General features: G+C 48.5%; 2 protein-coding genes across 4 annotated transcripts in view; one reads left to right on the forward strand and one right to left on the reverse strand.

Annotated features, from left to right (window-relative positions):
- On the forward strand, positions 1 to 26,719 carry LOC144115318 (pancreatic lipase-related protein 2-like). Of its 2 annotated transcripts, XM_077649650.1 has the most exons (9): positions 1 to 151; positions 8,774 to 8,832; positions 12,202 to 12,290; positions 15,370 to 15,435; positions 17,506 to 17,643; positions 18,776 to 19,072; positions 19,719 to 19,971; positions 22,350 to 22,544; positions 23,593 to 26,719. In XM_077649650.1, exons 2-9 carry the CDS (start codon positions 8,808 to 8,810, stop codon positions 23,820 to 23,822), a joined length of 1,293 nt encoding a protein of 430 aa, XP_077505776.1. In that variant the 5' UTR covers positions 1 to 151; positions 8,774 to 8,807; the 3' UTR covers positions 23,823 to 26,719. The 2 variants fall into 2 exon arrangements, with proteins under 2 accessions (XP_077505776.1, XP_077505777.1); XM_077649651.1 differs by lacking the exon at positions 15,370 to 15,435.
- Positions 26,720 to 26,952: 233 nt separating this feature from the next.
- Sap-r (prosaposin) overlaps positions 26,953 to 27,575 on the reverse strand; it is an 84,479-nt gene continuing 83,856 nt past the window's right edge. For both annotated transcript variants that reach the window (XM_077649648.1, XM_077649647.1), the window contains exon 40: positions 26,953 to 27,241. In XM_077649648.1, the coding sequence (XP_077505774.1) occupies positions 27,159 to 27,241 (83 nt within the window). In that variant the 3' untranslated portion in view covers positions 26,953 to 27,158. The remainder of the gene's footprint in view (positions 27,242 to 27,575) is intronic.

Consider the following 27,575-nt stretch of genomic DNA (forward strand, 5'->3'; position numbering starts at 1 on the left):
ACTCTGTGGTCGCCGCGAGACACGGCGAGAGCGGTGAGCCACGGCCGGAGGGAGATCGCCGAGTGCGCACAGGAGTGGGATCCAAACTAGCGTATCCGTCCGTGGTCGGACATTCAGTCTTCATCTCTCTGGAGCGACAACATCTGCTCCGGTAAGTCGCACTCTATACATCTACGTCGCGTTGCACTCCGTCCGTCCGTGCTCGACATTGCGCGCAGCTATGGACCTTGCCTTTTCTTTACAGGCTTCGTGTACGTGCTATCGCCTCGCTTTCCGCTGTAGTGTGCCTCTTGGGTGTACTTCGCAAAAGCAAGGACACAGTATAGCTTTTCGCGCAGTCTGCTTTACGCATATTGCGTGCGTAAACTCCAGCGCTGTGGGGAATGACTCGCGTATAAATGCGCATCCGTTGTGTAACTCGGCTCCTAGCTCAGCAATAAGATTTTCCCGACTACCTCCGACATTTGAGCATAGAAGACTCAGTCTGTAAGGAGCGAAAAAACGGCGTCGTGCTTCTAAGGTACGGCACATACGAGGCTCTTGGCTACTTGTCCGCGTTTACTTTTTTTTCCCTTTTCTTCCCTCGTTATGCGGTACATAAGTCAGAAGGAAGGAAGCCGGCCGTCAGTTGCGCCGCCGCGTATGATGCGAACGGGAGGTAGTAGTTGCGCGCTCGAATACTGCGCCAGCAAGGGTGTCCACACAGGCGAGCCACAACTCGAGTTCTTCAACGCCGTGAGTGGGACTCCCATCGGTTACTTCGCTCTCTACCGCTTGAACACTCAGTAGAGAGGGAAGGTGAGCTCGTGGGAGCCGCATATATGCCTAGAGTTACTCGCGAAGCTAGCACAGTGCTTCACCGTTTGAGCACCGCGAAGGTGAACGGGTGAATTCGTGCACTACCAGTAAGCGATATAACTGTGGTAAGTTTCAGTGTTGTTTTGTTGTTGTTCTTCTACAAACCGGAAAGGGAGATGAAAATTGGTTTACGGTTCATGGGGGTTTAACGTCCCAAATCGACTAAGGCTGTGAGGGCGCCGTAGTGAAGGTCGCCTGAAATTTCGACCACCTGGGGCTCTTTATCGTGCACTGACATCGCACAGTACACGGGCCTCTAGGATTTCGCCTCCATCGAATTTCGACCGCCGTGGCCGGGATCGAACCCTCGTCTTTCGGGTCAGCAGCCGAGCGCCGTAACCACTGAGCCACCGCGGCGGCGAAAGGAAGATGAAGAGGACGCACAAATCTATTAATTGTGGCGCGCATTCTTAAGTTTTGAATCATATTTATTAGCGTTATAGCGAAAGACAGGGTAAATGATGGTCCTCTGCGTTGCACCAGTCTTCGGACAGCGTGCAGCAGAGCTGGTAAATATGTTACGGAATTCGAGAAAGCAGTTGGAATGCCTTTCAGTGTTAACTGTACAGTGAGTTAAAAAAGCACATAATTGGATGACGAGGCACAGAAGGTTAAAAATGAAAAACCTGCTAATCTTCCTTGCTGCGTTTCAATATCTGCTATATACCCGTCGTTCATTTCTTGCTCCTTACTTTTATGAGCAGCTTCTTCGGTTTTTATTTTTCCTCTATTCCGTGGGGCGTCTTTTTTGCGTGTGTTGTCCGTGTTCGGTCTACGAGGTGAAGATTACCTTGATCGGTTGTGTAGCAACGGTACCAACGGAGCAACGGTTTAACTCAGAGTGTAGCAAACTCTTGTGTATGCAACACCTTTTGAACACTTGGAAGAAAATGTGCCTGAATTCCCTCTATCAGGTGCACCACCAAATATTCTGAGCACATAAGATTCCCTCTTCATTGCAAGGAACAAACAATTGCCTAGATGTAGTGAGCGGATAATCTTTGAGGTTTTCAATAATAAATTTTGTAAACGCTGTTCCATCACGAGCCATTGGGAATACCGTAGGTAGTACTGTAAAGATCGTCACATTCCTTCCACTACATAGAGGAACCGATGAACTCGTGGCTAATAGCGAATTTGAAACGTGGAAGCAAAAAATGTACAGTGGAGCCTAGTCGTCCCTGAATCGAGCATTTGAACGCGATAGCGTTATGAACTTGTGTCGCAGAAAATCCGGCGTCGCCGTCGGTGTCACTGGCCATGATCGGAAAATCCGCGAAAAATTCCCAGAAAAGCAACCTAGGAGGTAGGTGGGCCACCAGAATCACGTAACCTTGCGGCGTCATCAAAACCTGCTCACTGGATTGTGAGCAAACTGCAAACCGTGGCAGGTGGCAGTTCAATTACTGATTGGTCGCTAGAGGTTGCTCGGCAAGAGCAACATGTGTTCCACAAGCCCCAGCGGTGGCAGCACCTGCCATCGCAGGGCAGTGGCGCATCGTTTAAGCGCTGCACCACTACGACAGGTGTGGTATGACGACTCTCAGGGACATATATGAATGCAAGGTAGAGAATGACCGATTCGGCATATATGTACCTTGACCCATTGGCTATCACGTCATACCCTTAAGGCGGAGCTTAAGTGCGACCTCAAATTTTTGTTTTCACTACAACCCGTGATCTTTACTACACAGCGCGCATACAGAGCCGCAATGAAAAATCTTCATAGACGAGCGCCTTCACGCCGAACAGAGATACAGAGCAAGATAGGGAGAGGGCAGAATTTGTTCACGAGATGCTGAGCTGGTCGTCTGACAGCCCTGAAACTAATTCAGCGCTACATTTTTCAGACGAGCGCACAGACAGACATGGCGGCTGTCTGCGCGCTTGTCTGCAAAAAAAAATAAGGCTGAATTAATTCTCTAGAAACAATGCATAACCAACTAGCCCTGCAGCGTGTTTTATTAAGCGCGGCGCGAGTAACATGACCTTGCGAAGCTGGCTTAAACCAAATTCTCCAAACGCATGTTGGCCGTACATAATTTAGCAGGACAGCTGGCACATAAATTCGATGCAAATTCAAAGAATTGAGTGTCACCTCTACGGAAACCCAACTAAACGCCAACGCTGTCTCCTTCGAGGCTTCAGGCGGACGTCGCCGGATGCTGCTTTTTACATGGAAACACTCCTTATGAGGGCTGCCGCCGTTATAATCGGATGCTTGTTAGCCGAGACGTTTCAGCGCATTCGAATATTGTCCGACGACCACATGCATGCAGGCATTCATTACACCTTTATCGAAGTAAGTCAATGGAGCCATCTTCTTCAATATCACCGTTACCGCCATCATCGCCCATTATGTCTGAGGGATCAGCTGAGCAACACAACTGGCCTTTACAGGTGCACAGTACAGCGTTTAGCTGTCTTAAAGCCCTTGTAATCCGCACGTGCGACTAAGCCGCAGCATTGTGGCCTCTAGAATACTGGCCCTTTACCGTTTTCCGCACGAATAATCATGCCCTTGGCCATCTGTCTCGCTTGATTTGCCCTTTTAATAAATGAAACATGTTAGCGGCCTCGATCAATTAAACGAACACCTCATTGCCTAATACGAATAAAATATTTAGAAAGTCTGGTCTGCTTCGCCTAATATTTACTCCTAAGTGACTCCTTTAGCATTTTCATTGATTTTGAGGACCCGTTAGATTTCCTTGGCGACCTAAATTATCAAGGTCACTGCTATTACCACCGTGCTACAAGATTTATTCTCTTTCATGTTCCTTCGTTGAAGGTTTCAAACAAAACGCTTAATTTGCATGCGACTCAACACTTGTTCGCAATACGGTCGGATAATGCTCAAAAACGAAGCGTCATGCAGATACCCCTCAACAGAGACCCTCCAACCAATGGCGTCAACCGATATTCATGATGCTGCGGTTAATCCGATTAAGCCATGGTTAATTCCCTTTCATTTGCCACCCTCTGCGATTTCACGCTATCAGGTCAAAAGGGATTAACCACGACGTCATCAGATTCGGTCGACGCTATTGGCTTGAGGCCTCCCCCTTCTCCCCCCCCCCCCCCCCCCCGCCCCTACCCGCCTTTTGAATGGCATTTGTCGCTTTGTTCTTGAATTGTATCTGACTATACTTTTTATGCGGTCACCCGACACCGTGACCACAAAGGACGGAGTACAGCAAATATCACTGGTGTGTTGGCGATATGAACGTTTTTTTCCTTATATTTGATGGCAAAACAAGGCGTTTTACCGAGTAATTGATGGGCGTTCAAGGCTGAAGCCATCAAGTGGTTTGACATCAGAAGATGTTTACGTACGCCGAGGCCTTGTGTAATGATACAGTGTGGGTTTGTACGTCTCAAGGCTAGTGGAAGTCACCTCATGGGGACTTACTAGGGAATTATGCGGAAACCCTATGGTTCGAAACATTTGGAATATGACTCTTCTAACAATCCAAGCAAACAACGCCAGTCACTGCGGGAAATTGAATACACGGCGAAAGGCGAGACGAAAATTCCTACAGTTGGCTTCTGAGACGTTTCAGTTTCAAGGTTTTGCCGTTGCGCATGAAATTTTGAAAGCATTTGGATAGAAAAAGAATTAAAGTTTACCACGCTCTTCGGTATAAGCAGCGTAATACTCACGCAAGCGCTTTCTGCAAAACAAATTCTAACACTAACAAAGACATTTTCGCTTCTAGCATTCGTTTTTCAGAGAGCCTTGTTATTTGCTTGCCATGCATTTAGTCTTGCGATTATTCTCAACAGCATGCACGCCAGCATTAGTTCCCTGTATTCTTACCACGCAATGTATCCTGTGGAGGGCGAATTGCTACTAGAAACGCCTGATCCAAAGTGTTCGGTTTTTTTTTTTCTTGAGAAAGCTGAGTAGATTTTTCCTGTAGTCGTATGATTGCGCTCAGATTGATGTTGCTCGTAATCACTCCGATGTTAGGAGCGCTTAAATTATGGAAATGCTTGGCTAATACATATACGTTTTAACTCACTAAGAAATATGATCGCAGGGATCATCGTTACACTAAAGGTCAAGGAAACGAATGTCAAAGTCGGAGTGGCACAAATGCCTCCAAGCATGCCAGAAAGCCAGACGAGCTTATTTCTGTGGGGGATGATATAAAGCCTTTTTGGCTTTATATCACCCCAGCCGTGGCCGCAGCCGTGGCCTAGTAGTTTGGTCGTCCGCCTCGGCTGCGGGAGGTGGCAGGTTCGAATCCCACCGACGGGTACCCACCGAATGGGTACAGGCACACCCCGACCTGGCGACCGCTTCGTCGGTGGGGTGCAGTCCTGGGAGGGGCTCCGTATATCCCCCTGCGCTCTTCGGAGCACCCATTCTGTTTCGAACAGCAGCCTGGAAAGGCTGGCAGTTGAGGTCATGTATTTGTCTTTGTGCCAGCGTAATGTTGGATCTTAAGCCTCCCAGGAGGATTACCCAGACCACGTATGCCGGGCAGGCACAGATATAGCAAAAAGTGAGAACCAGCAGAGGCTGGAGGTTATCGTCACTGCTACAAACGGCAGAAGACAGCTAGGCTGCCTGCCAAAAGGAGGAGGAGGAGGAGGAGGAGGAGGAGGAGGAGGAGGAGGAGGAGGAGGAGGAGGAGGAGGAGGAGGAGGAGGAGGAGGAGGAGGAGGAGGAGAAGGCAGGGAGGGAGGTCAACCGGAAGAATAATCGGTTTGCTACCCTACATGGGGGGAAAGTGACGAGGGGATAAAAATTGAAGAGAAAGAAGAGTCACTATGAATAGTCAGCGCTCGCTAAAGTCACAGCCTATCGTTCAGGCCAGAAGTTCGCAAGAAGCGGAGCAGTGCCTTGGAGGCTTTCACCACCGACGATCGCCGCGGCCAGTGGCCGAGAATCTTCATTTCTGTCAGTGGGCACGGATCTAGACGCTCCAGTGCACGGCAGAGAGACTGCCTTTCGGCACTGTAAGCAGGGGTGAATATGCAAGTAGAAACAGGGGTTTGGGAAGAAAAAAAACAGAACGCCGCTGACATCACGCGAGCATGTTTCAGAATATCAGCATTCCGGCACTTCAATCTCCGTCACAGTTCGCATTTCTTCAAATTTTTCGCATTTCAGATGATTCTAACGCCAGGATAAAAATCATCTGACCGTTCGAGAAGCACAACGTTTTTGTCAGGATAGTAAAAAGGAGAAATTACTACTGAGAAAAATTTTCAGCCCGATGTTCTTACTTCTTCTTGTCTTATTAATGTCCAAAAACTGCCCTTATTGCAATGCATTACCTTTTCAAAAATGTTTGGAATTTTTTTTTGCTGCGAAATTACAGGAGCCCAAAAAAATCTTTCTGCACTGCCTCCTAACGAAAATTCTGCATATAATTACTAAAAAAATTTGAGGTTCTACGAAATTTTATTCTTCTGTCTGCGGATATCCAAACTATAGCGATTTCGCGAAATCGCAAAAGCGACGTTTTCCACCTCGTGTGATACACGATTTTTGTAAATAAATAAAACTGCAGCGTTTCTTGCAAGACTTGTGTGAATACATTGGCCCATCGCATATGCAAATTTCACTGAATGCAAAAAAATAGTCATGGGACCTCGATTACCGTTCTTTGAACACACCTTCATATAATAACTTTCAGTTCCCAGCTCAAGAGGGATTGTTCGCAATTAATAACAATGAATCACCTCTCATCACCCTGACTCCAAAAAGAGTGGAAGAGGTGACAAAGTCCAAATGCCTTCACCGGAATTCTTCCCCCAGCCCCCCCCCCCCCCCCCCCGCCCCCTTCCTTAAAAAAAAGATATGGCCTCGCAACTTGCACAAGCCGCGTAGTGTTCGCTCCGCTGTGCGTGTGTTCCCCCCAGGTCAAGGTTGTCAAGCTTTGTGAGTAGCGTGCTTCTGGCACAAGGCGACGGTTCCAGCAGCCGCACATGTCGCGACATATCAGTTAAACGCACAAGAACAATTAGCCTGGCCTTCGGGCAAGGGCACTGATTGCCTAGCTTAGGTGATCAGTCTCTCTTCCAACACTTCGAGAAGCTTCCTCGAACCTGCGTAATGGCAGCAAAGTCTTCTGAGAAGAGCGAGTAACATTCTGGAAAAACAAAGTAGTCAGTGTGCGCTCGCCCCGGCACCGCGTCAAACTGCGCCTTGCTCCTGGTTCTCAGCTACAGCATGTAATAGGAGCGACGCATTCGAATTCATGCAGCTGGTTCCACATCTCGGGCAGCTTATCTCCCCCTGCTAATTTGAATTTAAAAAAACGAAACCGGTGGTTACTAATGCATTTGGTTATGTAAGTAACTGCCTCTTTGTAGTTCGCCGCAAAGCAAGTTTACAAGCTTTCACTGCTAGAAGCAATCAATCAGAATTTCACCTGCTCCGCGCAGACGTTTTCTTTTTCGTGCTTCCTTAAATCCAAACTAACCAAAGAATAATCAGTAAGTTGCTCGCCTGAGCACGCTTGGATTTCCTTTACTTGCCAAGCAATCGGTGTGGATGTGTTAATAAGATTATCCGACAGAGCAGAGTTGCTGTAAAGCATTGAATGTTTCTATCGGCACAGTTCAGCCGGTAGCTCACGTTCATTGTAAAAAAAAAAAAATGTAGGTCACTCGTACGTGTTCAGCCTGCAGTGAAAGTAAAAGAAGAAATTATGGTATCCCCTGCGGACTCTGGCATAAGTACCACGAATAAACACCCCCGCTGCCTTCACCTCCCATTTGGAATTATGCGATGGTGCAATTCTAAGTACAATTTTTCGGACTTCCCGGAGTTCTCCCTTCACAAGCCGCCTCTTATTCCTTGTGCACCTCCTTCATCTTCTACCACGGAGCAAGACTATACAGGAGGTGAAACTCCCGTCTGCGCGAGCGAGCGCAGGCGACCAGATGAAGTCACAGTTGTATGCGCCGACGGGGGCGCATGCAGTGGCGGCGCCTTGCGGCGCCTCGTAGAAGCAGCAGGGAAAAAAAATTAGAAAATGCAGCGCCCGGGCAGGCGGCGCGCGCTCAAAGCAGACGACAAGCAGACGACACGGGTGTTTCCTTCAGCGGGCACGCCGTGACGTTGTATTTCAGTAGTTTCTTTCCAGGCCGCCAGGCGCCGCCAGCAGGATAGTGGCGCCGCGGGCTTGTGACCTTTTCTGGTCGCCGCAGACGGCGGAGTTTCCACTCCTTATAGTCTTCCTCCTTCGTCTTCGACCTGCTTTCACAGCGGATCTCATTGCGCTGCGCTGCACTTGTCTCCACGTGCGCACTCCCTTTCCATGGTTTGAATGGAGGAAAGGGTAATTAATTTCGGCGCATGCGTCATTTTATCCAGCACGCGCCTCATTCTCACAACCTTGTTGTTCGGTGCACCTATGACGTCAAGAAGTGGGGAACCCACCTTCGGCCACTTGGCGCGACTATTACGAACATCTCGCGAAGAGCGTGGCCGACGGAGCTCACCCGACGGCCTTCATGCGCCACTTTGCTGAGCGTATGAAACCGCTCTCTCGCCGGTGGCACGTGCGGCGCGCACGGATGTCCCCGATCGACGCCTCGTGACCGTGAATACATAATTTCTTCGACGAGCGAGAGAAAGAAATCATAATAAAGTATGCGACGTAAAGGTGCACTGAACTATGCTTTCTTCGTAGACGGCGTCGGTCGTGTCCTTCTTGAACGGTATGGCGTCAGCGTTCTCTTTTATTTTATAATTAATTGGCTCACACGTGCGTAAAGATACCTGTTTCTCCCCTTTCTGAGAGTCAGTGGTCGAGAATACGGCCGCCCTTGCCTGAAAAGACGCTCGCGGCTTCCGCCTAATTGACACACCCTTATTTGCTTCATTAATTAAGACAGGAAGAAGCCGGGTTTTGAGAGTTTGGCGCTTACGTTTTTCTTCTTCTTCTTCCAGGTTACTCTGCTGTGGTATAAGAAGAACCGGAAACATGGTGTTAGGTAGTCAAACGAGCGGTAAGTTCTCCGCTTAACATTCGAAAACGGGGAGGTGACGGCTTTTCGGGGCGTTTTTAAAATGTAGGAGGCGCGGAGTCGGTGTAAAAAAATTTCGATGTGGGGTGAGGAGCGCTCAAGAGGTCGGAATACACCCGCGTGTTTTTACAGGAGCGTCCTTGGAACTCTGTTGCGCGCTGCACTCAAATCAAAACGCCACTCGTAGCGATGACGTGGAATTCGTGCAATTACATACCCATAAATTCTGGACAAGTGCATTTTTCAACGGGAAATAGGTTATGAACGAAATTATTTCATAAATCGTAAAATTTCGCAATAGCAATCAATATAGACGCAGATTTCCACTCGGCACGCTTGCGTATTTTCGCTATTAACGTTTCACCTGTCGTCAAAAATGTTCCCCATTGGATTTCTATGGCACTCTTAACTACTCGATGCGAGCGACGGACAAATTTTAAAAGAAAGATCTTGCTACGCATCGGAATAATGGACCATTACTTTCAATATTTCCATAGCATTAACTTACAATATACCACAGTTGCCTCACAATTAAAATTGATGTCCAAGAATCCTGAAGACGAGGACACAAGACGCAAGACGAGGACACAAGAAACGAAGTAGACCGGACACAGTTCCTGGTCCACTTCGTTTCTTGTGTCCTCGTCTTGCTGTGCTATAAATTCGCCGAATGCGTATACGAACAAGCGCGCAAGAATTTTCGCGCGCTGAAGAGTTCGCTTTGCCTGCAAGCTTCTCGATATCGCGTGTATTTTGGCGCGATGAGCCATAATTTGTTGGGCCACAGCGCCAACCATAATCGCGTTTTCGAAATTCTGAAAACTGATATAGGTATCACTTCCGGTGGGCCACATGCCTCTCAATAATAAGGAGCGTAACCGTAGTAGTTAAAAAAGTGAACTATTCAATATTAGTTAGCTACTCAGCTAGTCAGCAGATCTTAGCAGTATTCTGGTGTACTACATCGCTGGCAATGCTATGCCGAAAAAAAAAGCGCTCTTCTACCACAAAAATCCTATATCCAAAAATTCTGGAAAGTCGTAGGTGGAACACCCTGTATATCTGCTCTTCTGGAATCCCGTACGAGCTTTCTTACAAACTGTAGAACCGTTTGCGATCACACAAAAGGAGCAGCGATCTTTGCCGAATTGATCGCCCGAATGACATTGACCATGTTCGACATCTAAAGTCTCGGAAATTTAGTGATACATTCATGAACAAGAAGACCGGAAACTGACGTTCACATGCCTCAATCAGGGCTGTTGGATAAAATTCAAATGACTAAACTCGGTTACGTATCTCTGTGCTAGTGGTCATGATACACCTGGCTTAATCAGACAGAAAGGTGGAGAAATCTGAACGAGCTGGCCTTATCGCTACTTCCTCAGAGTTCCTCGAGTGACAAAAAACACCAATGCAGTAGCGACAGTACGCGTTCATCACACGTGGTCAAAAAAACTGTTTAATTGAGAACATGGCGTCAGCAAGCAAATACTGTACATACGTATATATTTCATTTCAAAGGCTCCGACTTATCAGGCTTACGTTTTAAAAGCGAGTCAGAAACTAACAAAACCCAAAGGCAATGGCGCCATCTGGTAGAACACCCGAAAACGAAATATACTCCACGTTTGCGCAAAGAATGTGTCTCACTCCGAAGTAGAGCCGCGTGTAAATGCAATTAAAGAAAGCTCGAATTTGTACTGTACATGTGAGAACAAAGGTTGTAGAAAAACACTACAATTGAAAGCACGTGCCAAACAGTTTTGTAAAGATTTCTCCTAGCAAGAAATTTTAGTAAATATAAGTTCTGAAAGATGAAGGTTTGCATTAAAGTGCCGCTTACTTTATTTTCCTTCAGTGCGTTACGAAACAGCAAGGGAAAAAAAAAAACTACCGTGACCACTGCAAGACTGCCGATTCCTGAGCGCACTCAGGAAGCGGCACAGACACAGAGTACCGGCAGTCGAGAAAGCAGTAGCTATATCTCGTTGAAACGCATGGCGGTAGCGTCCTGTTAAGGAGGAGTCGCAGGAGCAGAAGCGCTGGGGGGAAGTCATCCCAGTGATAAATCGCCAGTCCTATTGCGAGACTGCCGCTTGTCGGCTGCATGCAGTGAGGAAGCGAGTGAGGCAACCGGCAGTCAAGAATGCAGCAACGTATAGATTTGCGCTGCAAATGCACAGAGCGGCAGCTTCCTGTCAGGAAGAGAGCTCGCAGGACAAGAAGCACTGATCTCTGGGACAGGCAGCAGACGCCCGGAAGATATAGCTTTTCTTTCCCGCAAACATGGAATTGCAGGTGGGCCATGGGAGCGGCTGCACGACAGCCGTTGTGTGCTTGCGCAAATTTTATACAGGGTGCTTCACGTAACTTAAACCAAGGATTTAAAAATAGTGGCGCAACGGAGCTGGGTAAAACCGTGTACACATTGTTTCCCATCGTGTGGCGCTCCTATTATTTTTAAATTTCACTTAATACGTTATTTAGCTAGGATCAATTATGCAAAATTTCTAATATACACATTATGGTCACGTGATTAATTGATTGATTGATTGATTGATTGCTTGATTGATTGATTGATTGATTGATTGATTGATTAATTGATTGATTGATTGATTGATTCTTAGGTACCAGAGTTGCAATGCTACTATACGGCACACCTTATAGGAAGGATCACGATAAATTTCGGTCCTTTGTGCGTCGTTCTGCAACGCGCACCGAAATCCCAGTGTACGAGCTTTTTCTTTTCGCATTTCGTCTCCTATGAATTGAGTTCACACCGCTAATTCGTGCTCAGTAACTTAATGACGCAGCACTGAGCCATAGGGTATAAAAAGGCGGGTGTTTAAAGTCTATTATTTACCGTTGCCTCTCTCTTCGCATATTTTTGTTATTGTTATGTACTTTGCGCATGCCTCGTGAGTATTTATTTAGTAAATCAGTGCACTAAAGCAAAAATTAAATATCGGAACAAAGCCTTAGCGAAACGATTGTTCAGGCCCATCCTACTTTGCGCATCAAGTGTATGGTTATCTACGCACACCTCGCATTCACGTGGGAGTTTCGGTGAAAATGCGCTAATAATAATGCCGGTGATACGGCAAGCTCACTTTGGTTTCTCCGAACTCGTTGAGGCCAGTCTAATGGATATCGTCAAGCGGCAGCGATAAAAGACTAGTCCGAAGCGTTGCCGTAACTAGAGGCGTTTCTGCCTCTCGTAACCCCACTCCCATTGGCGCAAGCCAACGTAGAAACGTAGCTTTTAAGCGCAGTATTTAGAAAGAGAAATGCGTTATTAAATGGCTTTCTGTTTGTCTTTTACCATCCTTCATACCCTCCCCTGTGCAGTGCCCACGCTTCTGGTGGCATTTCTCTCCATGGGCGCACTTCTGGTGAATGCTGCGCCTCAGGAGTCGCCGTTTGGATTAGGAGCCCTGGTACGGCTTCCAGAGCTTCCCAGCCACCATCACTGACGCACACTACTTCTTACCGAGCGTATTCTCAGGGGGAGGGAGAGAGAGAGGGACGCACCACAAACACATTAACCAGCGCCAACAGAGAGATGGGACAGCTCTGGGGCAGATCCTTGTGAGGAATGTTCAAGTGTGCAAAACATACTGGCTCACGTTGCATGAGGGAAACCGGATAAGGAAGTCTCTGAAGAAAATCGTTTAGAACGAACAGTAGGAATCCGCATGAAGGCCGACCCTCGGGGTTTAACCAAACAGAATGCAGTACAGGTGGGCCGATTGGTTCCTGCATCCTGGAAAGTCAATGATGGTCACTCTTGGAGAAAAAAAAAGTTATTTCTCATGTGCGGCAGGCGCGAAAGTGATAACTCCGTATTCATTACCACTGTATTACATGCTGACTACAACTGATATCGAGGTGAAGGTAGCCGCACGCGCAAGGTGACGAAAAGGAAAACGCGGAAATTTGCGTTCATTCGGACGCCGGTTGTAGCTAAAGTACCTAAACAGGTTAGCCGTTTCTTTTTTTTTTAAACCACTCAATGGACTTAAGCTGCAGCAATTGGCTGCACGGAAAACGCGAGGGCACTTCGATGCGTCCCATATTATTGGCGCTCACGGCATTGGGTGGCGATGTATAACATTACGTCCTTTTACTGCACCTGGAGCGGGGACTCGCTTCTCGCCGTCGTCAGACTTCAAACTTCTTCCACGTCTCCTTTTCGTCGCCGCAGAAAGCGGAGAAAGCGGGGAGAAACCGTGATTTCCGAAATATCCTTCCAACTCCGCTGTGCACTTGCTATTCGTCAGAAAGACGTGAAACAGTGGTCTTTAATTTTAAGGTACGTATATTAGAATGGCGGTTATGGCCGTTTTCTGCTATCACATTTTTCCCATTGAAACCTGCGTGAATAATAGAACTCGCGACATCTTTACGCGTTTTCAAACAGCGATACTTAATTAACGACTCCACGTAATGCAGCGACACTTGGCACGGCACACAGATGCACTGACAGGACCCGCATAAGTCACTTCCACTAGCGTATGTCTAATAGATCATTGGCTGATTAGAACTGCTTTTTCAAAGCAGTACTCTTTCAGTGGCATTTTGTTCTGCAAAAGCTTGGGCACAAAGTTGCTTTCAAAAATAGTAAAAAAGAAATTGGCACTAGGGGTCGCCATATTCGTCGCGTAACAAAAGAAATGTTGGATGACCAATTCTCGGCCCCAGTACTTTTTTCTTCCTCTCTGTTAGCACTGGTCAACAAATGTAATAATGTGCTATAGTTCATACTGCCCAACTATTGTGGACGAGTGGACAGCATGTGTGTGACTTTGTCCAAATGTTGAATTAGTTTATGCTTCTTTATTTATTCTGCTTATTTGGTTGTTGCTGCTGCTTTCAGCAACACAAACCTAATGACAAGCCAAAAGCGATGTCTTTTATCTCTTTTTCTTTTGTTGCTTTTAAAGAAAAAAAAGGCGGAAACCTCGAACCACCCTATGTGCATGGAGGAAAAACGCTAAGGCGCCCGTGTGCTGTGCGATGTCAGGGCACGTTAAAGATCCCCAGGTGGTCTAAATTATTCCGGAGCCCTCCACTACGGCACCTATTCCTTTCTTCTTTCACTCCCTCCTTTATCCCTTCCCTTACGGCGCGGTTCAGGTGTCCAACGGTATATGAGACAGATACTGCGCCATTTCCTTTCCCCCCCCCAAAAAAAAAACAACCAATTATTTTGGCTCTAAGGGGAAAATGCATTGCTGTATGTGTGCGCACTTTTACCCTATTACTGCTCTTTCATGTAGACAGTGAAGAACGCGGATTAGCATCGTGCCGTCAAAACTCGGTGGTTGTTGATCTTCTCCATGGGGTCCTCCCCTTTCACCATAGCCACAGTCACTTCTTAACAGCTTCGAAGGCTAAACTACCCACAAGCACGCGGCACAGTTCTGCCTTCGCTAAGAGTATTCGTGGCCACACCATGCGATCGTAGTGACAAGAGCGAGGCTGCTTTCAAACAGCCACGCTTCTTTTCTGAAGCTGGAAACGAAGACCTCTCTTCCTGGGTACACTTTCTTGCTAAGATGACCTGCCTGTACGTGGTCCGATTTCAACGCGAGTATTATACAGTTGGCTATGCATAATTTCGAGTTTATATTGCCTTTGTGAACGAGACCTAGCGGAAAGCTCGCAAATCATGCGAACATTCTAGTGGTGAAATTCATGCCAGGCATGGTGAAGTTCATGCCAAGGTCAGATATGACTTTGTTCAGATCAATATCATTTCCAAACAGCCAACAAATCATCTTCCCGCCAGATACGAAATAACCAAATTTGTTGCGGCGAATCGAAGCAGTCGCGTTCAACGTAGTCTGGAGTGCGCTGTCTCATTTACGAGACGAGGCACTCGAGGGACAAGTTCAGCCTAACTTTTTTAGCCTGAGAGGAGCATAATATTATTCAGACAACGCGCAAAATAATGACTAAATTATTTAAACGTGTATCCAGAGAGAGCTGTACACATACAAAAGTTAAAACCCCTTTAAACGCTAACCTACACAATCCCAGCCTGAGAGTACCTGTCCACGGTGAATCCAGGCGAGTTGCCTTTTTTTTTTTCGCGAACGTTCTTTCGTCACTACACGTATACAAGAAATACGACATGGCGCGCAGGTCTGTGTCCAGCTCGCAGTGCTAATGCGTGGGCCTTCTTTTAAACCGTGGAAAATCGCTTGCTTTCATCATGCGCCCCGATTACGTTCTAGGCTCAGGCAAGCCCTTCGCTTTCTCTTAGTACAGACGAATGAAGCACGTGACATCAGCGGCAGGATAACCGCGAACCCTGGTAACGGATTTCGCCGCCAGTCACGTTCGACGAGTTTCACCTCCGTCGCTTCAAAGACAGCGGCGCCCTGCGCGCAGTCACAAGGATCGCAACCCCCCCCCCCCCAAAAGCCCGACCACCCTGTGTCGTTTGTGTCTGTCGTTGTCCTGTTTGTAACCTGTGTCGTCTTGTGACGTCTTGTTTTTTGTTCTGTTCAGGGTAACGCGTTTCGCTCCATTGGCATTGGTCGGCTGTCGTCGCTGTCCACGAGAACGCTGCAAGCGGTGTGGCAAACCTTCCTTCCTTTCTTTGTGTGCTGCGCCCTGTTCTTTTTCAGCCCTTGGAGAAACGAGACGCCGTGCAGGTCGTAATACGTGTGTGCGCTTGTTCTCCCCCTGTGCTTGTGTGACTGTCTGTGCCCGTGCCTCATGAAGCCCTTCGTAAGCTGACTGTCACCCACCTTTACCCCTGTGTTCTGCTCGTTCCTTGTGTTAAGGTTTGCCAGACGCTGCGCCAAAATCAAACACAGAAGAAACACGCGCACTTACTCAATGAAATACCGAAGGCACTACATAAAAGCAACATTTGATATATGCATTACCGGTTGACTGCTTTATCTGATGCGTTTCAGCTAATACGCTGCCACTGCGGGCACGTTCTAGTGTCTTTTAACCGTTCGCATCTGAGTTGCAATCTCTCCTTCTGACTTCGATAAAAATGGCTAACAAATTCAGCCACAGATGCCCGAGACAGCCTTTGCCGAAAGTAACCAGGCTACATGGCTTACTTCTCACTCGTGTAGTGCAGCCCTCACGCCTTCTCTGCAGATTAAGAGGTCCTGAAAGGTGAGGACAAGGGTTCTCCTTACCTTAGAAATACTTAGAGCTTGAGGGGTGGCATGCAGCCTCGTTACTTTCGGAAAAGACGGTACGCGTCACTTACGGCATCTGATGCACATTACTTGTTAGGTGAGCTCTCACCTTTATTGATTCTACAGTTGAAATCGTGGGCCCACTTGCTAGAGCAAATCAAGCAGTTTAACGTTCGAAATGTAAAAAAAACAGTGGTTTTCATTTCTCCTACCTTCTGGAAGACAGAAATACAGTCTGCAGCGTCATGAAGAAGCTGAAAACCAGCTAAAACACTTAAGGAATTCATTCTTCGGCAGGAAATTTGCAAATACTGAAGAATATCCGGTACTACGTTCGGACTACGCGCTCTGTAGTTTGTTCGATCAGGAGGACTCAGAGTTGAGTTGAGGTGTTGAATGCTACAGGTGGGATTAGGAGGACTCAGACGCGAACTAGTACTTACTAACGGCTAACAAAGTAAGCCGCTTAACTTAGCGCTCCCTATTAGAGCCTACGAGTCTGTTCTATAACATGCAGCATCAATCGTGCAAAACTTTGCTAATGTTGTTTTGCAGTGGTATACTATCCGTACTTAACAGCAATAATGCTCAACTTAGACTCCACGGGGTCCTGCCAATATCGTTTCCAAAACAATCGCTCGGGAATTAACGGAAGAGAAACAAAGAAACAAGTGTTCCCATCTAAAGCGTTTTTCTGTTGCAGTAAGAAATAGCTTCTGCCCGTAAGAAATAGCTTCTGCCCGCAAGAAACAAACGAGCATTAGGAATTTCCCATCATACTCATAGTATATAATTTGCCCTCCTCCAGCGCATTAAGCACAGCATCCACCGTGTACCCAACACTGCTCTGCCCAAATTTGTATTTTGGCCATTTACGACGATGCTAAAGAATAGAGTACGCAGCAAAGATTAATGTCCCATGAGCACAATTTTTAACACGAATGATATGAATAAGACAGGACAAACTCCACTTCGTGTTTCGACGTTTGTCCGCGGGGGCAGCGAAAGTGGTTCATGCTTTGACCTGAAGAGTCATGTATAGCGCTTTTGATTACCGTTTGACGTCACATTGCCTGCCGAAGTAATAACACATAAAAGAAAAACCTCCCTTAAGTCCGCTCGCTCGCGCTCCAGTTTATACGTACTTGCGTTTCCGTCTACCCCGTGCAAACAGTCACTGCCAAAGCGCGGCTGTTGTAAGCGTGCAGAATGAAACGTTGTCCCATAAGGTGAGAAATCGTTACTCTCCTCATCTGAGGATTAAAAAATAACAATAACTAAAAAGACAAACAAAATATACAGAAATGTCACCTTCTAGGTGAGGTACATGTTTTTTGTGTTTTTTTTTAATGAAAGGCATCTCATGACAGGTTGTTTACACCGCAAGCCAGAAAACGAAGTAGATTCAAACCTGATTTGAGGATGCCGACTATTAGCGAATTCCTTCCCTAATAGCATTTTTGCAACTTTGTTCTGCCTGCAGTTCCAACCCAAAGTGCAAACAAACCCTCGATTATCAACGAGCTCACCAATAGGCGACGCCGCTCGCTACCTGGACTCATCGGCTAAAGTTTTCGACTCCGTCATTCCGGGACAGTTTGCGGAAAAGCTGCTTCCGAAGGTGAGCGCATACGTGACTGAAGACGCGTTTATTCATTTTGGGCGTTGTGGTAATCTGAAAGGTCGTCAATTTTGTGTTTGTGCGTGCGTGCGCGTGCATGTGTGTGACAGCACTGCTGTAACAACGGGAGAAAACACAGGTTGATGCCATGGCCCACACAAAAAATTTAATGCACGAGTCGTGGCAGAATTTGGGGCTGGATGTTTTTCCCCTTTTTAAATTTTCTATTTTCTAAAGGTACGAAGCGTACGTACACTGCGGCTCAACCTATAATGCAAACTTATATGCAAAACTACTTAGTAAAATACTGTTTAGTCTAGTCGAATACCAAACACTGCCAAGTTGTGCCCAGAGATCAGGGCGACAGGACTTAATATGCAACAGCACTACGCGAGTGGCCGAGGCACAAGCTATGACCAACGAGAAAGACAAATAACGGATCATGCCTACGCAAAGTTCAGTGATCTTTGCACCGCGTATTTATGAGCCCGAAGTCGCAGCCCTCTTAGGACCTAAAATTTTGAAGAAAAGTGGGGCAGGAAGCTACCGTTAATGCATTAAGTGCGTCGCTATACGTAGACCCAACCGAGTTTTATTTATACTCGCAGGACAATGGGGATAAAACGGCTTTGTTGGCTGGCGTCCGCAATGCAAAGTGTGAAATTCTGGACAACTGTGTGAAGGAAGGAGAACATAGGGGGACATAGAGAAAAAAGAGCTGTGTCTAAATAGTAGAGCATGTTTAGAAAGGTTCCAGGTGCATCATTCAGATTTAAAAAGCGGTGACGTGAACGAAAGAGAAGCGCAAGAAAAAAAAAGACGAGGCGAGCCGTCGAAAGTTAGCGCTTGTCCCGTCTCCACCATTTCGTGCTTGTCTGCGGTCTGCGCAGCCGCTCCTTACGATTGTTGCACGACTTCCACGCTAAGGCCAATTGCAAAGCTAGCGAACGTTTGCGTCAAGTAAAGGCCGCCAACAAGTCTGTTAGCGGGCCGGTGGGGAAATTTGTCGTTTGTCACTGCGCACGCATATTAATGGTGGACGTGTCAACCGGCTCAGCCCACTGCCAGCCGATCTGCTCTGCCGCGTCCCCGAGAGCAGTGCTCTCACGAAAGGCGCCACGATCCTTCGCAGTTCGACGACAAGAGCGACCAGGTGTGCTACGAGTACGTGGGCTGCTTCAGCAACCAGGACAAGCTCACGCTCCCCACCTCGTTCCCCAGCGACCCGTCTGCGGTGGACACGAAGTTCGAGCTGTACTCGCGCTCGAACCGGCGCTCGCCAGTGAGGCTCGACTACCGACCCAGCACGAGGCTGGGCCGCCTCGCCCAGTTCGACAAGCCCAAGCCGCTCAAGCTCATCGTGCACGGCTTCCTCGAGAACGGAAAAGTGAGCTGGATCCAGGACATCAAGGACGCCTTCCTCGACGCGGTACGTGTGCCACGTGGCACTATCCCGTATTTTATTTTTTCCCTTCAGCATGACTTCCTAGACACGTCTGTACGAGCGTAGTGCAGGCAAAAATACGCAAGCAGCAGACAGCAGGCCAAAAAAGGCCGAACTATAGTATAGCATTGACCTGACTGGCAATACCGCTGATTATCTTTCGGCCCTAAAGGCAAGTCGCCTTAACTTTCTAAGTGACGGCTACCCGTAAAGGCGCATTTATTACATTACACGATACTCAGTGCCTGGGGTTGCGTGTAGAAAACCGAGATTTTTCAAAAGAACGTCGATTAAACCTATCCATTCAGGTCACGAAGACGCAAAAAATTTTTAAAAATTAAAACGTGATTACGCCAAGCAGAAACACCGGCCGTTTGAGAGAACTTCCTACAATCAGTGTACGACGCCTTGACGCTCACAGCAGCGACGATGACGCCCGACGGGTGGCGCAAGTGGCGCCCTCCAAAAGTTCGCTTCTAGTACCTGCCGGTCATGGCAGCAGAAGCCTCCGCGTCTAAACTTCGCCAAGAACATGGATATAGGGTGCACAGGCGGGAGTGGTGCGCCACGCGTACATTCGCGCCGCTACGATGCCAGTGCCGACACCCGCCGCCTCCTCGCCCGATCGCAGGAGGACTGCAACGTGATAATCATCGACTGGAGCGGCGGTGCGCAGCTGCTGAGCTACATCAAGGCAGCCGGCAACACGGCGCTGGTGGGCCGCGAGGCGTCGCTGCTCGTGCAGCGGCTCATTGAGACGCACCGCAACACGCTGAGCGTCGACCAGGTGCACATCGTAGGCTTCAGCCTGGGAGGACAGATCGCCGGCTTCTTCGGCCGCCACTTCAAGCACACCACGGGAAAGCTCGTCCCGCGCATCACCGGTATGCGTCCCGCGCTCATTATTCAGCACGGCGCTCGTGTGTGTATGTGTGTGTTTCTCCCTCCCATCCTGCGTTAATCTGCGCAAAGTTTTCATGAATATGTCGCTACACCAACTGGCCCAACGTTCTACCCTCTTGAGCATGGCGCGCGCGCTTCAGCTTCTCCCTTCGCTGCGCGGTTCAACGCCGCGCCGCATCTCGTCTCTTTGGCGGGGCTCCAACATCCGCCTCTCGACAGCGTGCGAGCATTGGGTGCCTCAGGCCCGCACGTGAAAAGGAAAAGGCGAACACGTTTCTCCGCTTTCGTTTTATTTTCTCCTCACTTCGGAACTAAACGGAAACCTGCCTTCCCGTCCCCCTTTTTTATCGTATAGCCCGAGCCATGCATCAGTATGAGTCATTATAGGCTGAGAGCGCACACTTGCAGCAGATCCAGAATGAACCCTGTGCAACACGTGGCTACATTCATTTAATATCCTCTCTTGGACTAGTTGATTTACTGTTTAATGTGCAGCCTAGATGAAAAGTCTTTGGGCCGCGAGGTTTGCTTATCAAGCGTGTATGGTGACGCACTTACGGCAACTTTGACGCTCTGAATCTCTTTAGGGTGACAAGAACCCTTCTTCTCACCCTTCAATATATTTCCGTCTTTAGGGGCCGGCGTGGGTGCTCCCCTGTAGAGCTCAAAAGCAAACGGCGTGGCCTTAATTAAGACATTTGACCAAGGCTGTACGCATCTGAAGCAAAAGGGACGCAGACAAACGAACGTCTTGCGCACATTGCGTGTTATTTGAGCGCCAACGTTTGTCCTTGTCCATTTTGCTCAAGATACGTACACGCACGTGGCTGTTCGCTTGATTTTAAGCAAGTACGCAAGCGCCTTCGTATGGCTGGCAAACAGTATAATTACATTAATGAGAAACGCTTTTCTTGCTGCTGCCGTGAAGTGCATCAAGTTCTGAACCAGGTTCCTAATCGCGAGTGCTGCAGTGATTATGTCTTCTTGGTTTGTTACCTAGGTTACCACGGTACTGATTAATGCCAACATAAACGTTAGTTTTGTGCCGCTACCAACCTACGTGCACACTCAGTTAAGACCAAAGTGCTGTTCATTTTCACTGACTGACTTGACGGCAGCTTGAGTGAAGACTGGGATCTATAGAGACGTCGAGACGAGTGCTATGTGTTGTCTTTGAGTAGCGGCGCCCGTTTTGTCTTTCTCGCTTCGTCCTTGCGTTTGGTTTGCGCTGCTGCTCGTTTTTGTCGAATAAGTCTGCTGCCGTCAAATGGCAGTCGTTGCGGATGAACAGCACTATGATATTAACTGAGTGTGCACACAGGTTGATAGCAGCGCGTATGAACCCTGTGATAACAACTATGATACCAGCAAGCATGTATAAGCTATAGTGATCCCAGTAACGTGCACTGATCAGGAAACTTGTGCTAGGCAACAGCAAAGAGAGCTGCGTCAATTGGAGGCCTACGCCCGCAGTGGTGAACGTGCTCGTCTCGGTCTCGTCAGTAACAGCTCGTAATTAAGATTATTCGACAAAAACTGCACTTGGATCGTGCTCTGCAGGTGACAGACCTACAGGTGACAGCCTATCATCCGAGCAAGTCTACTGCGAAACAGCGGTCTAGAACCAACATTATCGAGACGAATTATCGAAACAGTGCGGCAGGTGACGCGAAGCTGCAGTTGCCATCACTTCTGCGACTGCCAGTTCTGCTCCCCTTCGTAGCGCCAGGTTTAACTTCTGCCATTTTTACCCGCTGTGGCGGCTCAGAGGCTACGGCGTTCGGCTGCTGTGCCCAAGGAAACGGAATCGAATTCCGTCCTCGGCAGCCGCCTTTCGATGGAGGCGAAATGCAATAGACGCCGTGCGCTGTGCTGCCTCAGCGCACGTTAAGGAACACTGGGTGGTGGAAATCAATACGAAGCCCTCCACAACGCCATGCCTAACAGCCGCTCTCTGGCTTTTCTAAGATTTCGTTGCTTAACTTTGTTGCTCATTTCTGTTTGAATGGAAAAATGAAAATTGCTCGTGAGAAAAGGAAAGCCGCAGTAACTGTCTCACTCCGGGTAGACACATAAAAGGCGCCGTGAGAGAAGGGACGAAGGAGGAAGTGAAGGGACTGGAGTGGGGGCAGAAGGAAAGAGGCGGCGTAGTGGCGGGTTCCGGATTCGTTTCGACCCCCTGGGAATCTTCAACGCGCACTCACATCGCACAGCGAACGGGCTTTGCATTTCGAACCCCGTCGAAAAGCGGCCGTCGTGGCCGGGATGTTCGGTTCGCAATGCAGTACACGGCTGGCGCAATGGTTTAGGGAGGCTGACATGTGTGGCCCGCGCGCGGGCAACGCTTTTTGCGACGCAGCGCTGGACCCCGCCGGGCCGCTGTTCGACAACACGAGCGTGTGCCTCTCTGATAAGGACGCCCGCTTCGTGGACGCAATCCACACGAGCGGAGGCGAGGCGATCGTGGTGGGCGAACTGGGCATCGAGAGGCCCGTCGGCCACGTCGACTTCTACCCCAACGGTGGAAAGATGCAGCCCGGATGCAAGCCGCTCGGTGAGCATTGTGGTCGTCTTCTTCGCTCTCTCCTGCCAATAAATGCCTCGGTGGTACACTAGCGAGACGGTGCGGCGCAAAGGCTAGGCATCTATTCGCTCCTGTTCCGCCTATTTGCTGTGGGCGGCCATGATTTTCTACCTTTTCGGGCTGAGCTCACGTGAATCCTGCACGAGGTGATCGGCTGTGACGTAAGAAGGCTAGCAGCATGGCGTCACGAAAAGTGATGGAGTAGCATTGCTGTATTTTCCTTCAGTTATCGTTCTTTAGTGACCATATACCTCTATACGGACGTCCTGGAAAATAATGTAAATGCCCTAAAAAGCCTTACCATTCCCCTAACGCTTCCTAAAAACCCTCTTCAGCTCTTATCTAAAATTGCATGCCTCCGACGTACCACCGAGATTGTCATGGTGAAAAATTTAGAAGGCCAGACTAAGTAGGAACGGTTAGATTGCGAGAGCCGGTCTTACCAGGCCAACAGCAAACAGAGAAAAGCGACCCCGTAGTTTCACCACTAGCACAAAGGTGAAGGTAAGCCTCATATCGAGGCACTCCAAGACATACCAGAACAGAAATTACAGTGGCGCTGCACAACGCTATTCACATAACGACAAAATTTCCGGGGAGCATCCATGCACTACTCCTAGAGAGAGAGAGAGATAAAGACGAAGGGAAAGGCAGGGAGGTTAACTAGACAGCGCCCGGTATGCTACCCTACACGTGGGAAGGGGAACGGAGGGAGGGATAGAAAGGGGAGAGAGAAAAGGGAGATGAGCACTTTCCCACATGTCCGTTGGCCAATACTTGCAGGGTGCACTACTCCAAAGGTAACAATTAGCATACGTCATCAGCGCATCACCCTTCGCTCTCAGTGCAGTCACCGCTGCATCATATGTGCCAAGAATTTTCGCTCTAAAGAGCGTATACGCTAGGCCGCATTGTCACATGTCTCGAGAGTAAAAGTACCTGCTCCTCAGCCGTCGCCGCGTCAAACCATGCCGTGCTGTGTAGTGATGGGGTCTGTGCTTGGGCGGCCGTGTTGCAGATATTCCGTGTGACCACTTCCGGGCGACGGCCTACTTCCTCGAGTCCCTGCGCAACAAGCAGTGCCGCTTCGTGTCCGAACCGTGCCCCGGAGGGTTCCGGGCGCTCTTGCAGAAGAAGTGCCAGCCGCGTGGACAACGTGGCCTCATGGGCTACTTCAGCGACACGGTGGCCGGAAGGGGCGTGCAGACGCTCATCACGAACGCAAAGTCCCAGTACTGCAAGTCGTAATGCGACGGGCACACGAACCGCCTTTCGTACCCGCTCTCCTTCCCTGAGTTGAGTGGCAATCCTTGGAACTGAGCCAAGGTCTCCTCGATCTGTCTGCACTGTGCAGACCAGTTCACGGCCGTTCAGTGCCAGCGCCGCGTAGAGCACAATCTGCTGCCATCTAGCGCTGGACGGAGCCAACGTCATCGAATTCTCTTCTTTCATTTTTTGCGATCGAGTGCAACCAGCACCGTGAGCCCGATTAGCTACGAGCAAAGATTAAGCATACGCAGGGTGCAAAGCTAGCTGCACTTGTACGGTCGATAAGTCGAGTACCGCAGCGCCTAAGCAGGTCCAGCAAGGACAGGCAAATTGATGAGACCTTCAGTGTGTGTGTGTGTGTTTACGCCCAGGCTCCAGAATGAACGTTGGTATATATCGCTGGCTTTTCATGTCGGCAACATGAAGAGAAGCTATGATGCGAGAGAAAATGGTTGATGAAAACGTGATCGTTTGGTTGTTGCTACACCGCTTTGTAAGCCGGCGAATAGCTAACGGGTAATTGAATGTAACGCCCTGCTTAATTTTGTTAATGGTGAGTCAGAAATTGTGTGCTTGAATGCTTGTGGGCTCTGTAAATAACCGCGACGAAGCGTTGCTGCAAAGCAGTTTCAGGACTTTCAGGACCACGGCAAGTGCGGTTTCCGTATTTGGCTACCACGATTGGAAAGCCGAACGTTTACGCCTGGATGTGCCGCTGCTAGCTGTCATTCGCATGTGTTACAGAGTGGGCGCCTCGACTATACTGTCAGCCACTGAAATAGGGCGGCCAACGGTGCAGTTGCCGTGCGTATAACAGTGGTTGATTAATTGCGGTAATCCTCCTGTATACCTCACTACAACCACGGGAAGCGCTTGATAAAAGTGGGCTTTCATGCGTTTTCGAGACCACGCACCGGTATTCGGTTTCGCACAGACCGTCCTTTTTTTTGCGTACAAAGCAACATTTTTGCCCAAGCTGAATAAAAAGGATTTTGAATCTGAACCACCAGTATATATTGATCTGCAAAGATAATTCAGGCGCAAATAAAACCTAAAATAAGAGGCATTTTCCTTCACATCCTCTCTCTCTCTCCCCCCCTTGGGCTTGAAGCCATCACAAAAAGTTTAGCGCAGGGCCCTCTCGAACAATTAACCAAAGTGACGACCTTAGTGCATTACCTCACGTTCGACAGGCCAAACCATCGAAGCAGACCCGTATACGTCCTCGACCAAGTAACCACGAGCGCTTCAAGCAAGCGCCGCACGTCCCATAGTCGCACTCTGATCGTGCAGGTATATGATGGAGGCACATCGAGCACCTATATCGCCGCTCCTTCGCACAAACGCCCGTTCCCGACGTTTCCGTTAACCTTTACCCGCTGCCTCACGCGCCGCCCAGATGCGTGCATTTCGCAGGCAAAATAAAAAAAAACGCTATCCTGTCCTTGGCTGGTTGCCACTGAAATCGGGCCGCGCAAGAACGCGAAGTTTTGCGATCCAATATATTCTAAGGTCGACAGCCTCGCACGAGGGACGAACAACGCGCGGCGTCCGCTGCCGTCTTCCGTGCGTGGACGGGCGAGCCGCGGCAGAAACACTGTTCGCTGACGTCGGCTACCCCGCAAGGTTGTACCGAGGATGCAGCTCTTGGGAAAGAAACTGCAGGGTACCACCAGGGCGGATCCGAACGCGAACACGCCTGTACGCTGTTCTGCCAATACGTAGCTCTATGTGCGTAGGGACACTTCGCCTAGAGCAATGACTCACTTTAGCTTCTCTGTATGTAAGCGTAAGGATCCAAACTATAAGTGTTCTGTTCATAGCCAGTGTTCGCGTTCGAATCCAGCCTCAGCACCTGCAACCGTATCAGCTAACACGACCTTTAGGTTATTACCTGTGCTATGCTGAAACGCCTGCGAAGCCTGTATGCAGAACTTTTTTTTTTCGGCTAATAATCATGCAAGACCATGAATGCGCAGTCAAAACGAGGCGTTTATTCAGAAAGTTGTTGCGAGATCTTGGGCGAGAGGCCATTTAAACCATGCGAGTTTCAATGGTATTATACCACAACCCAGAATTTACTATAGGCCTACGGATTGAGTTAAGTAGTGAATGCAGTGCAATGTTTATGCCAAAACTACAATTTTGTATAAAGAATGTTTCATTGAAAACACACCCCGTTACGATGTCACAATAGAACATCTTATTATGTATGAAAAAGCATATTTTTCACAGATATTCATCAGACAAATTTTAATGCGTTGAACAGGGAGTGAGCCCTACAGGATTAAAAGAAATGCTGATCATAACATATACCTTCCTAAATAATAAAACATGCGCACCATCTGCAACTGTCTTTTACATGCCGCGTCGTCCACGACATGAATTCACCCTGCCTATTCATCTGATCGCACAGCCTACTACCACGGATAACGGGCGTCATAGCTACATATCGACATACTTTAGAAAATGTTTGATCTCAACCTGACCATTCCATAGAGAGCATCTTACTTCCACAAAGCACGACTCTCTCATTCCCCTGCGCACAGACTGTAAGGCAAGACGTTCAGCAGGCGCGTCAATGGCCGCAAAGATGCGGTGGCCTGGGGACTTTCCCCCGAACTGGCCTCTGAAGAGACACATTCTCCCTTGTGAACCCTTCGTCCGTCTCCAGTAGCGCCCTCATGGCGTCTACAGGTCTTATCGTGCTCCTTGAGCTCTTAAAAACGTATCCCCCTCCCCCCCCCCCCCCCCCCCCCATTTGGTGTTTGTGTGAAAGGCGCCCCAAGAAAGTCAAGTGGACTGGCTTTCCGTTCCGGCCGCCTAATGTTTTTTTTTCGCGCGAAACAACAATAAATGTGTGTGCTACCATGTCACTGCTCTGTTGTTCTTTACTCGAGCACGCTCGCCAAGGAAGGAGGAGTTTCGTGCGACGGCACACTGCTGCAGGCGTAAAGAGAGCACGCCAGCACAGCATGCACCCATTTAACCCTTCTCTGCTTCAGCCACTTCACGAAGGGTGGAGGGTAGGGCGAGTTGGGAGTACATGATCACAAGCCGTAAAGCCAGCGGTAGAGGTCTATACAACGAGGTGCACAGAACACATGTCGGTATATTTGGAAACGTTTGTTTATTACGTATCGCGTAACGTATTTGTAAACAATGTTTCAACTTTCTTTTTAATTGTCCGCAGGCTTCCACGGCAGTCACGCGCTGCAGTAAATATATTAAAATAAGGGCAGAAGAAACTATCACCTCCTGCACACTCGTTTTCCTCGATTCATTGCCATTGGCCAATTATCGATGCCGACCGAACTACGGTTCCCTCCCTATGCCAAAGTCACAACCTTTTCCCCACGGTACTTGAGGAGATTCTCGTCCCTCTGCAGAAGGCGCATCTGAAACAGAAGCGAAAAAAGGGTGTTCTTTTAAGTGCCAAAGTGCACAGACGAGCAGATGGACAGCTGCACAGGCGGCATTTCTACAAAAAGGGCGAAGCGCATACTTTGTGCATAATAATTTGGCAGTAAGTTGGTTTATATTGGAGAAGACAACGCTAGAAAGAAAGGTTCTTTCAAGAAAGAAAAAAAAAACGGGTAGACACTACTCATAACGAGAAAAAAAGCTTCCAAACAAATTGCCAAGGTTTATGTCATCCTTTAAAGGAAACATTTCCTGCACGCGTAAAGGCGTAACACCTACGCAACACCTGTGCAGCATTTCCGTTTCGCG

The sequence above is a fragment of the Amblyomma americanum genome, chromosome 1, assembly GCF_052857255.1.
Source record: "Amblyomma americanum isolate KBUSLIRL-KWMA chromosome 1, ASM5285725v1, whole genome shotgun sequence".
Lineage (NCBI taxonomy): Eukaryota > Metazoa > Arthropoda > Arachnida > Ixodida > Ixodidae > Amblyomma > Amblyomma americanum.